Source organism: Mytilus trossulus, chromosome 7 (assembly GCF_036588685.1).
Source record: "Mytilus trossulus isolate FHL-02 chromosome 7, PNRI_Mtr1.1.1.hap1, whole genome shotgun sequence".
NCBI lineage: Eukaryota > Metazoa > Mollusca > Bivalvia > Mytilida > Mytilidae > Mytilus > Mytilus trossulus.
Window position 1 is genome coordinate 25,029,916 of NC_086379.1, and position 13,169 is coordinate 25,043,084.

Sequence of the window (13,169 nt, forward strand, 5' to 3'; positions counted from 1 at the left end):
CTGCAAAGTAACAACACTTGGTCAGCACCTCATAATGAACATTCATGCCATGTTTGGTTTCATTCCATTCAGTGGTTCTCTAGAAGCAGTCAATTGTATGCATTTCCAATAGGGTCCTATGTTAAACTAAGTTCCCCGCTGTCAGCCATCTTGGATGATGGATCAGCTACAAAGTAACAACACTTGGTCAGCACCCCATAAGGAACATTCATGCTATGTTTGGTTATATTCCATTCAGTGGTTCTCTAGAAAAAGTCATTTGTATGCATTTCCCGTAGGGTCCTATGTTAAACTAAGTCCCCCGCTGGCGGCCATCTTGGATGATGGATCTGCTACAAAGTAACAACACTTGGTCAGCACCTCATAAGGAACATTCATGCCATGTTTGGTTACATTCCATTCAGTGGTTCTCTAGAAGAAGTCATTTGTATGCATTTCCCATAGGGTCCTATGTTAAACTAAGTCCCCCGCTGGCGGCCATCTTGGATGATGGATCGACTACAAAGTGACAACACTTGGTCAGCAACTCATAAGGAACATTCATGCCATGTTTGGTTCCATTCCATTCAGTGGTTCTCTAGAAGAAGTTCAAAATATAAATTGTTAATGACAACGACGGACGACGGACGCGAAGTGGTGAGAAAAGCTCACTTGGCCCTTCGGGCCAGGTGAGCTAAAAATGAAAGTATCCTAGCTCAATAATAAATTTCTGACATTATATCTTTACCTTTTTCTCTCCCTCTGGAGCAGACGACACTGGCAGAAGACAATACATCAACTGTAACATCAAAATAGCACAACTCTGCCATTTCTCTTGGTCACTATAAAATATGGGTCAAATGTGCTAATTAATATCATACAATTAAGACACGTTTTTATAAAATCTTGTTTGTTTTTTTTTGTTTTTTTTGTCAAGATACATCACATCATATAATACACACTTGAACATTTAGTGCAATACTAGTAGATCATCTTTTAATATCAAATTCAAATATATTCCAAATGTCACTGAGATCAAACTGGGTAAAATTACAATCTGCTTAATGAAATCGGGTGTAAATATTGTTAGATTGCAATACTATTTTTGGAAAATTCAGTCAAATTAGAGAAATCTCACAAAATGGTACCCCTTAACAAAAATCTAGACTGTCTTTGTCTGTTTTATTGTGTAATTTTGATTGAGTGTATCTTGTTCTCATGGTAACTTACTTATCTCTGAAAGCAGTATATAGTTCCCACAAGGTATCTATAGGTGTATCTCCAAACTCCAAGTAATCTGACTTCCCTGAGGAAATACCTTTCTTCACCTAAAAATAACAATAGGAGCTAACATAGAATTGTCAATATTTTGAGTTAGAGCTGGTAGACTTATATTCTATACTTTTGATATTACTTTTCGTAATAGTAGTACACTACACTGTAAAAATCTTTTTGAGATAGAGCAGATGCGATTTTTTAAAATATTTTTTTTATTTATTGTCTAAAAGAAATGTACTACAAAATATCTGTGTTGTCAGGCCAGTGACTTTTAGTTGCTACTTCTACCTCATTTAGTTTTTGTTGAAGAAATGCCTCATAATCAATCATACCATATCTTCTTATTTTTTTTTTACAGAAAATGAAAAAGCCTTTCTATGATTTTTTAGTCTTCACTTTTTAAAAAAAATCTATTTTTTATTACCTTTATGCTCATTTCTCTAGCTATACGTTTTAAAAATCTTTGATATTTCAATTGTGTAGCAATAAGCAAACTAATTTGACAAGATTTATCCAACAACTTTCAGATCAGCCCTAAAATGTAAGTACACTTAAGTGTCCATTTAAAATAGCATTAAAAACAAGCAAAAACAGAAGTTTATACTTTACAGCACTATTTTTTGATTTTATCTTTTAACAAACATTAGCATTCTACAAATCATAGTCAATTCATATCAAAACATGTTGCTAATTTCTACCTGATCCTGTGCTAGATCAACTATGAACTCTAATACATGTTGTATAATCTCTAAACTGTTACAGTTTGGTTTCTTGTCAGGGTTTGGAGGATGCTTCACCTGCAAAAGTGTCAAATTTCTATAATGATAGATTATTTCTTATATAATAAAATTTCAATAAGAGTCAAAAAATTACATCTATCTTTAAAAGTAGCAATTTAACAAAAGAGAAAGGAGGCATTTGTAGTAAAATTGATTATTGCTATTTTACAGAAATTTCCTTTAATCTTACTGACTGATTATTTCTTTTTTCAACACAGTAGAGTGATATGAAAAATAATCACTAGAAACTAAGGGCACATGTGCCTGTTGTCAATGAAATTAACAACGTTGTCATAGGTAAAATAGTGATAAACAGATTAGCATTGGTCATCTCAACTCAATTGTTTTTCTCATGTACGCCGTTTGGGCTCAAGCAATAAAATCAATCTGGTTGTGATGATCAATGATAATCTATAGTTATAAAATTTTGATTGGCCAGTCCACTTTTCAAAATATCTTGTAACAAGGATTCTGTAAAAGTTGACTATCTGTATGCAGGCCTGTAGCCAGGAATTTCCAAGGGTTGGTTCGTTGTACTCACAAACTCGACTTTAACAGTCACAATTCGAACAGAACATTGACTTTAATAGTGCTTATTTGTTTTCAAAGGGGGGGGGGGTCGTCCAAAACCCCCAAACCCCCTGGCTACGGGTATGGTATGAAAAGTAGGCATGCACTTGACTGCTATAAAAACCTACAGACACTTCCTCATCTATCAAAACTTGTTTTCTAGGAAATCCATAAAATCTGACCCCAGCTACTGACAGCTTTGTTTCCTTCTCTTGTCGAGGTTCTAACAGCTTTATCAGGATATACTGAAACATATATAAAATATAATAAACAATTTGTGAAATTTTAAACATGCAGTAACGATATTAAAAATTAGAATCCAGGAAATTTTGTTTAAATTTATGTTTTTCCTAACAAGACTAAAACACTTTTAATATTACAGGTATTCTGATTATATTTAATCAATGAATTGAGGGATTACAACAACAAAAAACAGCAGAAAACTTACAAGTGCATTGACAGAGACAAAAAACTTACAAGTGCATTGACAGAGACAAAAAACTTACAAGTGCATTGACAGAGACAAAAATTTTCAGATACCAAAAAGTTCTGTCAAAAATTATGTGTCTTATGTAAAACTTACCTGCCCAACAGGATGCCAAGTAACTGGGATGTCTATTTCATTGCTGCAATGAGAACAATATTGATATTTATAGATTATCGGGTTTTCTACACATTGATATCGTAAAATATCAGCCGCGAGCCACAATGTGAACCTTTTTAGCGAGTGAGCGTAGCAATCAAGCTAAAAAGTTTCACATTGTGTTGAGCGGTTGATATATTACAATATCTATATGAAGAAAACCTGATTATCTTTTTGTTGTTTTATTACTGATCTTTTCTTTCTCCCTAAGACAGTTTAAGCTTGATGAAAGAGCAAGCCTGATAACGTCTCCTCTCGAATTGTGACGTCGCTGATAACTTCTCCTCTCACATTGTGACGTTGCTGATAATGCCTGGTCTCGTTTTGAAATCTTGATACGAGAATTACGACAGAGCAGGGTGATATTGGTGTAGGGTAGGACGATAAAATAAGACACTAAACCACATACATGTATCAGTAAGTTGGTAATTTTATTTCTATTTAATATATTGACCTGGGACCAACAAACAATTGACATATTGTCTTGATATCTGTCTGTTTTTGAAGACTGCATGTTGCCCTATGAATTTGATATGTTATTTTTGTTTATTTGATTGGTGTTTACAGTAACTATAGCATTATTGGATATTTTGTGGCTGCCAGTTTTATAGATGGAGGGAGTCAGAGTGCTCAGAGTTGTCATTTTTGCTATTGACAGCTGTCTTATTCAAAAGATAAACCATATCTTTTTTTATTTTATTCAAATGTATTTCAATTGAATGTTACTTTTATGTCCATTCTAACGAAAACAATTGATCCCCTTACTCATATCTTACCAATCATCTTCAAATGTAAAATAGGCCACAGGATTGTCTGGTTTGCCTGCTATACCTGCTCCCCTGTAAAAAAAAAAATATATGAAATAGGCCACAGGATTGTCTGGTTTCCCTGCTATACCGGCTCCCCTGTAAAAAAAAACAAATATGAAATAGGCCACAGGATTGTCTGGTTTGCCTGCTATACCGGCTCCCCTGTAAAAAAAAAAATATATGAAATAGGCCACAGGATTGTCTGGTTTCCCTGCTATACCGGCTCCCCTGTAAAAAAAAACAAATATGAAATAGGCCACAGGATTGTCTGGTTTCCCTGCTATACCGGCTCCCCTGTAAAAAAAAAACAAATATGAAATAGGCCACAGGATTGTCTGGTTTCCCTGCTATACTGGCTCCCCTGTAAAAAAAAACAAATATGAAATAGGCCACAGGATTGTCTGGTTTCCCTGCTATACCGGCTCCCCTGTAAAAAAAAACAAATATGAAATAGGCCACAGGATTGTCTGGTTTCCCTGCTATACCGGCTCCCCTGTAAAAAAAAAACAAATATGAAATAGGCCACAGGACTGTCTGGTTTCCCTGCTATACCGGCTCCTCTGTAAAAAAAAAAACAAATATGAAATAGGCCACAGGATTGTCTGTTTTCCCTGCTATACCGGCTCCCCTGTAAAAAAAAACAAATATGAAATAGGCCACAGGATTGTTTGGTTTGCCCACTATACCGGCTCCCCTGTAAAATAAACAAATATGAAATAGGCCACAGGATTGTCTGGTTTGCCTGCTATACCGGCTCCCCTGTAAAAAAAAACAAATATGAATTAGGCCACAGGATTGTCTGGTTTCCCTGCTATGCCTGCTTCCCTGTAAAATAAAAAACAAATATGAAATAGGCCACAGGATTGTCTGGTTTCCCTGCTATACCGGCTCCCCTGTAAAAAAAAACAAATATGAAATAGGCCACAGGATTGTCTGGTTTACCAGCTATGCCTGCTCCCCTGTAAAAAAAACAAATATGAAGGTACAATGTAAAAAACAAATATTTAAGAAGGAGACCATCACCCATCTATGTCCAATTACAAAGTAACCAAGTTGAGATCATTTAAAGTTTCATAATGAGTGAGAAATGGATATCCCTTGATATCAACTTCTTGTTTAATTTCAAAATAATAATTAGAAAAAGACATTTTGTATCCTGAAGAAACTAGAGCAACGATGCAAAACACCATGATGAACATATAGAAAGCACAGAAACCAAATTTATTTTTTTCAGAGACCAAAACATTACATATTTAAGAATTAATAATATTCAATATTAAATCATAGTTGTATTGCTTCCTATTTGAGTTTTTATTTTACATAAATTAGAACCAACCTGACTTGTACACTGAAATCATACTCCATTTTCCCCCAGTCATCATAACTCTCAAATCTTTTGGCATGCTCTTCCATGTTAAATTTCTCAGTGCTGAAAAGGTATTGGAGGTGAATCATTTGTAAAACAGTGATCTAAATTCAGCTCCAAGGTCATTTTTATTCTAGTTAAATACAATGTTAAGTTTCCATAGAGGCTTAACTCAGGTGTTTTTCTTTGCACCACTATGTTTCATTTCGTTCTACTTGTAAACTTTATATATTGTCTGGATATCTATACCATGCCATGTGACAAAAATAACCTCATTACATCTCTGTCTTTATATCATAAAAATCTTTAAGTCTTCTAATAAATGCCAGCTGGTTGAATCAAATTACTTATTAAAAAAAAAAAGATCTGTTAAAATATGAATAACTTCATTAATAAAACTACCCTTTTTTTAACTAGTCATAACATTTGAAAAGTATAATTTATACAATCTAAGTAATTTACCTGTCCCTATAAACAAATAAAAGTCCTCGTCTAACTCCTTTACTACCTTGTGCATTCTGAAAATTATTAAAAAAAAACCCATTAAAATGTATAATGAATTGTTCTTTCACACCTGTATAATGAATATACAAGTTGAAAATAAGTTGTAAGCCTAGGCTTATGGTGATTCATATTTTCCCATCTAAACATTTTTCCATAAAAAGGAAAATGTATTTCACTGTACATAATACATCAGAAAATCAGTCTTTTCGTATTATAAAGATTTTTTAATATAACATTAAATTCTGTATAGATTCCAAGCTGAAATTCTCACAGATTGAAAATAATTTTGTCTGTGTTTAAAAGCTTGTGACTTGGGCTGAAGACTGATTTTGCAAATACAATAGACCACAACCTGAATATGTCCAAATAATTCTCAAACTTTCACAATTCATCTTGCAGGTATTTCTCTAAGTACAGTATTAAATAACAACTAACAGTTATGCTTTTCTTTATACTGTAAACCAACTTATTTTCATGAATACTTTATTTCACATTTGACCCTTTCAAGACTTCTTCACAGCTATTTCATTAGCGATTTTCTAATTTACTTTATGTAGTTCACTAAGAAAAGATCCAAGTTTTACATATTTCCAGGCAATTTATATTTGCGTTATTTTCTACTGGCAAAAGTTGCGAAAATAAATCGCTTGTAAAAATAAGTTGGTTTATAGTAATTCTATTTTATCAATACCTTCAGTCTAATCCTAGTGATCTGTATAAACTCTGTACTTTTAAATATAATGTTACACTTTGTTTTCCCTTCCTCTGTTGTATAAAATGCTAAAACATAAACAAACATGGAATTAAAAAAGTTAACAGTTCATATTTTCTCTCGTACAGTTATATCTTGAAAATCGTCTGTGTATTTGATAATACATTCAAAATTGTGTCAAGCAACCCTTTATTGTTCTATCTTTACATCATACATATAATTTACTCCTTAATTTTTTTGTAATTCTGGATATTTAATTTTTATTTAATAACACAGTTTTGAATTCTTTTGAAACACACCTAACAACAAGAAATTTAATAAGCTTCAATACTTATGCTATGACTTAATTCATAATTGGCATAATTTGGTTTGATGCTTGAAGACATCATTTGTTTTTCAAGATTTTTTCGTTTGTACTTTTTTCTGTTTAAAATCAATTATGGTTGATTATTTTAATTTAAAATTCTTAAGAATGGCTGTTGTTACAATAATTTTGTTAGCAGTTTCATTTCATTTCATAATGCCATGATCACTCTTGATTGGTGAACAATGCCACCATCAGTAATCCTCCATGTTAATATTACCTTCTACAGGCAATGAAGTCCATGTATGATTGAGTAGATTTTCTGGTCCTGAATTATCATCAGATTTCCCTCCATCCGTACCAAGTATTGTCACTGCTAACTGGTGCCCTGTTTATAATTAAGTCACATTTCAAAATAAGTATGTATACAACTTACCTGTTTTAATTTCTGAAGTAACCTTTATTACACCACAAAAATTTACAGATGCTCAACAATATTCTTTAATCTGCTCAGTGCATAATATTCTTACCGTATTTACACATTTATTATGAACATTTATAAGCTGAAGGATGCCTCCGGGTGCAGGAATTTCTTGCTACATTGAAGACCTGTTGGTGACCTTCTGCTGTTGTTTTTTCTATGGTCGGGTTGTTGTCTTTTTGACACATTCCCCATTCCCATTCTCAATTTTATTCAGTTGAAAAACTTGCTTCTAGTGACTTAATCTTATAGGTATGTTTTCAGTATATAGGGGCTTTTTTTCAGGCCCCATTATAAACTCTTTTATTCCAAGACCCATATTGTTTAAAGTTAATGAATAAACAAACAAGTATGAGAAAGTCAAACATATCTATACTAGTCAATTCTTTTTACAAACCCAATTGGTCAAAATAGACATTCACAAGAAACATGATCTTCATGGTTCAAAATGACAATATTGTCTTGTTCAGAATTTCAGATATAAAAGGTCCCTTTCATAAGACATGTCTAATGACAAACATACAAACCTGATTTTTCCCAACATGAATCTCTGGCCTGTAACATCTTTCTCAATAATTCTGAACACGGCAAATTTGTTTCTGGGAATTCTGAAAATAAATTCAACATGACAATGGAAAATTGACAATAGATAAATTATAAAACTATTTTATTATTATTTTACAAAAAGACGTTCAAGTGCAAGCATAACTTTTTAATTAAGTATATCTAGAATTCAGCTGAATGTGCATATTACGTAACATAACAACAGAATTTATTTCACTTGTATAATCCTTTCTGCTGACAAACACATCCTGAACTAATTTTTTAATAACTAAATCCAGATTCATGAACTTTAAACTACATAAAAGCGTATTTTACTAACTATATTATACACCTTTTCACTATTTGCTGAAAGTACTGGCTCACATAAATTTTGATGTCACAAGAGAAAATGTCAGATGAAATAAGAAAAAAATGATTATGATATGATGTCAATAGTTCAAGTGCAGTAAAATTCACAATCAAGAAATTACAGTTTCTGAATAACGATAAGGTATATTTAAATGCTGAATGACAAAAATTATAGTCACCTTGAAGAAGTTTTAAGGTCCTGAGTATTCCCCCCACATTTCCTCTGGCTAGATTGAAGGATAGGAGCATATGTAATCCTTCCTGAACAACTTCTCCATCATTACTACTACAATAAAAATTATCGTAAATCAGAAGAAAAAAATTTAAGGGAAACAATTCTGCACTAGTCTTAATTTAGAGAGCAGATATATTTTTCAAGCTAACAAAACAGTAGATGTTATTATATTATCATACATTTGTATCATACATTATATTATCATACATAAATTTCATTTCTGTCCACAGCTGCATAAAAATTAATTTACAGCTATAATAACTTAATTAGTAAGAATTATAATACTATAAATTGAGAAAAAAAATGATGTATTGTTTTTCAGATAACACCTCATCTACCAAAATTGAACTTCATCTATTTAATATTTAAGCATACAATAAAGTATGTTGCAAATGTTAAAATGTTGAAAATAATGGATTTCAAACAATACAAATAAAGATATAAGAACATAACTATGTGGCTTCAATTATCACAAGTCTAAGTAAGAATTGAAAGTTCAATGACTTAATTTTGGACATTTTTTCTCCAGTAAACAGGTGTAACCTGTTCATAGAAAATAACCCATGATTGGTCTGTTCACAAGTTTCATCATAGCATATAATGCATCGATTTTCCCAAACTTACAGAGCTATATCTGTGACAAACTTCTCCACCTCCTGTAGAACATATTTAGATAAAAACTTTGGTCTCTCTGTACTGGCAGGACACAATGACAATGGTGGTATGTTATCTAAAGCTCTCCTGAAATAAAGAAAAAATAAATGTTATAAAAGAGCTAAAAAAAATTAAACATTTCAACTAAGGTTACAAATCATCACTCACTATCAAGAGTTTACATTTCTGTCTGTAGGACTAAACAACTCCAAAACGATATCTAACCTAATAATGATTGCATGCTCAGCTAGCAAGCAAGCTTACCAAAGATATTATCTTTATCTACACACTCATGTCATATTGCTGTAATTACTGTTCATATTTCAAAATTATTGATTTGAGCTTCTATGGTCTGTATATTTCAGTTACATTGGTGATTATGGTTACTAGAATCTGTATGCAGTAACTACCTTGGTTATTCCAATTCATTTACAGAAGTTAATTGTGCATTGAATTGTAATGTAATGGTATCTGTTGATACTAGAATATGTATGTGTTAGTACTTTATTTCCAGAAGCTGGGGACTTTGTGGCAATCTCATAGAACTGACAGTTGCTAAAACTATATGATAAAAGTACTATAAACCAAATTATTTTCGCGACTTTTGCTAGTATAAATATTTCATGCATATAAATTGTCCCATATATGTAAAACTTGGATCTCTCCTTATTAAATTACATCAGGTAAATTAGATCAATACTAAATTAAATAGCTGCGAAATGGACTAGCAAGGGTAAAACACAAAATAAAGTATCTGCAACAATAAGTTGGTATGCAGTATCTTATTATATGGTTGATTTAGAGTAAAGTCTGTATAATTTACCTTGTATGTTCTAGTACCATTGGTCTGAGTTGTGGATTGAGTGGTAATGTCATGGTTACTGTAGAGGCTAGAATCTGAATGTACCATACAGCTGCTGCATCTCCAACATTTATACCTAATTCCTTCATTACTCTGTAATAAATTAGTAAGTTATGATAATTTTTGCGGACCAGTTATTGTTCTGTAGACAAAGTCATTTAATTTTAGTTATATTTTAATATATACCTTTGCTTTCTTAATTTTAAACATATCTCTATACAAACAAATAAAGTTTTTTTGTTTTTTTTTATTATAAGGTGTGTTTGTTTCAGTTGTAAATCTTTGATAGTATTTTTTATAATATAGGTCTTTGAACCTACATGTTTTGTACTTTCAGCATACATGGCGGTCTTGTACGAAGTTTGATCTCTTTAGAATGTCAAACCAAATACTTAAAACAGGTATTTGCTGCTTTTTTGCCAAGCATATGGTATTTACACAAAATGTAGGAGTGAGAGCAAAGTCGAACTTGATTCCAATCAGAAATGTGTATCCTAATAAAGTGACAAGTTGTTCTGCAGACAGTAGCATGTGTACTAGCACATTCAAAATTGACTCAGTATGTTGTTCTCTGACAGTAATAACGTTGTTTAATCATCAGCATACAAATATCATTCTTACTGTATGCCTGTTATGCTAGTAGTTACACATTATGCTCAAATACATGTATATTCATGTTTGTATTTATAAAAGGAAAATTGCATTGTATAAGATGTATTTGTAGTACCTTTTTTTTACAATCTGCAACATAGTTATTATATTATTAAGAAAATCTTCTATCAAACTTACTTGTACCCCACAGTTTTGATTCCATGAATCCTGGTATCACAGCCATCATTTCTACATCTCTTTATGTTTATCTGTATGACTGTCAAAATAACATTCACATCAAAAGTATAAAGCACACAAACAAACAAGATATGATGTATAAGAATTCTTTCATTTGATTTCTGCACCATCTGTCTTTACAATAATCATTTAATTTTGTATATTCATGCAAAGTTATAAAAGCAATATATTGCTACGTTCAATGGATTTTAAAAATATTTTCGATCAAATTACTGAACAATTACATAAATTTTTACATTTTGTACACAATAAGTCATGTGAGATATGTGACAAAATATTGTATTTTTCAGTACATGCTCTATAAATCATTGCCCAATGTTAGGAGAATATATATAAAATCTTTTTACTTACTTGGGTAATAAATCTTACAGTTCTTCAACAAGACAACATCACCTGTCACATGACTGAAATATAATTATATATGTAAATTTTAAACTGTCAGACATTAAAATTTCAGTTATAATTTGTCAACATTGATTGCATGTTGGTGTTTTAACACCACTTTTAAGCGCCACATTTGGTCTATTTCATGCAGTCAGTTTTTCCAGGTGGGGGAAGCCGAAGTGCCAGGAGAAAACCATCGATAGGAAAACTGACAATCCTAGTCAATTAAGATTGGAGTTGAGTGCACCCACACAAGCAAGGTTCAAACTCACCTCAGTGTTGTCCCCATTTATATATAGTAAAGCATTGCAATAGGATCTGTATTTTAATCAGATTTGTATATCCCACAAATGTTTTTTCATGTATCATCATATAATGAAGTTAATACCAACTTGAATTTGTCTTAAACCATTTTTAAAGGACCCTTGGTATATGTTATTATGTCCCTTTTAAGAGAGGGCTTTTGCTCTGATGAAATAAGTTATTTATGTATTTGAGATTTTCTTCATTTACAATTTGAATCCAAACCATATTCCACATTTTCTTTCTAAAAACAAGAGAGCTAACATAGTTATTCAGATATTTCCACCAAGAATTCTTCATTTTTTTATATAAGTTTACCTGGGAATCCTAATTTCTTTGAGTTGTCTAAGGCTCCTGAAGTTTTTCCCAGCAACAATATGTATAAGTTCTGGCATATAACTAGAGTCAGAGGAAGCCACTGCTACGGATAAAGTCTTTATCACAACATTTGTCTTCGTATGTAATCTAAAAATACAGGAAAAGTTCAAATAAAGGGTCGTTGTGGCTAAAAAAATAAAAAAAACAATTTGTCTATTGGAATATTGACAAAGGGTTAAATATTTCGCAGTGGTGTCTTGCCATGGCTTTGTTTGGACTTATAAAAAAGAAGATGTGGTATGATTGCCAATGAGACAACTATCCACAAAAGACCAAAATGACACAAACATTAATAACTATAGGTCACCGTATGGCCTTCAACAATGAGCAAAGCCCATACTGCATAGTCAGCTATAAAAGGCCCTGATAGCACAATGTAAAACAATTCAAACGAGAAAACTAACGGCCTTATTTATGTAAATAAATTGGACTTGTTTGTTTGCTTTTGGCCTTGAAAGTTTGTCCCTAATATTTTATTATCTGTGCATTTGCATTCAGATATTGCAGATCACATTTATTCCTTCATAGTGTATAAATTTATGTTGTTTGATTGAGTTAAGCCTGCCGATTGATATGTTAACGTGTGTTTTTCTAAGTTGTGATGTTATGTTATTGTTTCAGAAAAAGAGAAGGTTTGGATCCATTAAAACGTTTAATCCCGCTGCAAATGTTTGCACCTGTCCTAAGTCAGGAATCTGATGTACAGTAGTTGTCGTTTGTTTTTGTAATTTATACATGTTTCTCGTTTCACGTTTTTTTTTTTTTTTTTTTTATATAGATTAGAACGTTGGTTTTCCCATTTTAATGGTTTTACACTAGTAATTTTGGGGCCCTTATAGCTTGTTGTTTGGTGTGAGCCAAGGCTCTGTGTTGAAGGCTATACATTGACCTATAATGGTTTACATTTTTTTAAATTGTTATTTGGATGGAGAGTTGTCTCATTGGCACTCACACCACATCTTCCTATACCTATTTACTGTCACTGGACTGTAGATGATTCATTTATTCTGCTGCAGTCCAGTTAACCTTTGGACTGTTCCAAAATAAATGTATGAAGGCATTTTTTATTTGACCCCTCCATGCATACATTTTTAATGGGATATTTCCTTTAAATGCCCAAACAAGGTTTCTCAAATTTTAATAAAAGTGCCTTCCAACCCCAACCCC

At 32.1% G+C, this 13,169-nt stretch overlaps 1 protein-coding gene across 1 annotated transcript in view; it reads right to left on the reverse strand.

Annotated features, from left to right (window-relative positions):
- LOC134726292 (zinc finger ZZ-type and EF-hand domain-containing protein 1-like) overlaps window positions 1-13,169 on the reverse strand; it is a 78,839-nt gene that overhangs the window by 44,872 nt on the left and 20,798 nt on the right. Inside the window, exons 11-27 of the mRNA XM_063590692.1 lie at window positions 11,943-12,089; window positions 11,289-11,341; window positions 10,878-10,956; window positions 10,050-10,181; window positions 9,197-9,313; window positions 8,517-8,620; window positions 7,953-8,033; window positions 7,225-7,332; window positions 6,620-6,708; window positions 5,887-5,942; window positions 5,395-5,487; window positions 4,026-4,088; window positions 3,190-3,232; window positions 2,735-2,851; window positions 1,956-2,054; window positions 1,210-1,307; window positions 728-821 (exon numbers count right to left, since the gene is read on the reverse strand). Coding sequence (XP_063446762.1) covers window positions 728-821; window positions 1,210-1,307; window positions 1,956-2,054; window positions 2,735-2,851; window positions 3,190-3,232; window positions 4,026-4,088; window positions 5,395-5,487; window positions 5,887-5,942; window positions 6,620-6,708; window positions 7,225-7,332; window positions 7,953-8,033; window positions 8,517-8,620; window positions 9,197-9,313; window positions 10,050-10,181; window positions 10,878-10,956; window positions 11,289-11,341; window positions 11,943-12,089 — 1,573 coding nt within the window. The remainder of the gene's footprint in view (window positions 1-727; window positions 822-1,209; window positions 1,308-1,955; window positions 2,055-2,734; window positions 2,852-3,189; window positions 3,233-4,025; window positions 4,089-5,394; window positions 5,488-5,886; window positions 5,943-6,619; window positions 6,709-7,224; window positions 7,333-7,952; window positions 8,034-8,516; window positions 8,621-9,196; window positions 9,314-10,049; window positions 10,182-10,877; window positions 10,957-11,288; window positions 11,342-11,942; window positions 12,090-13,169) is intronic.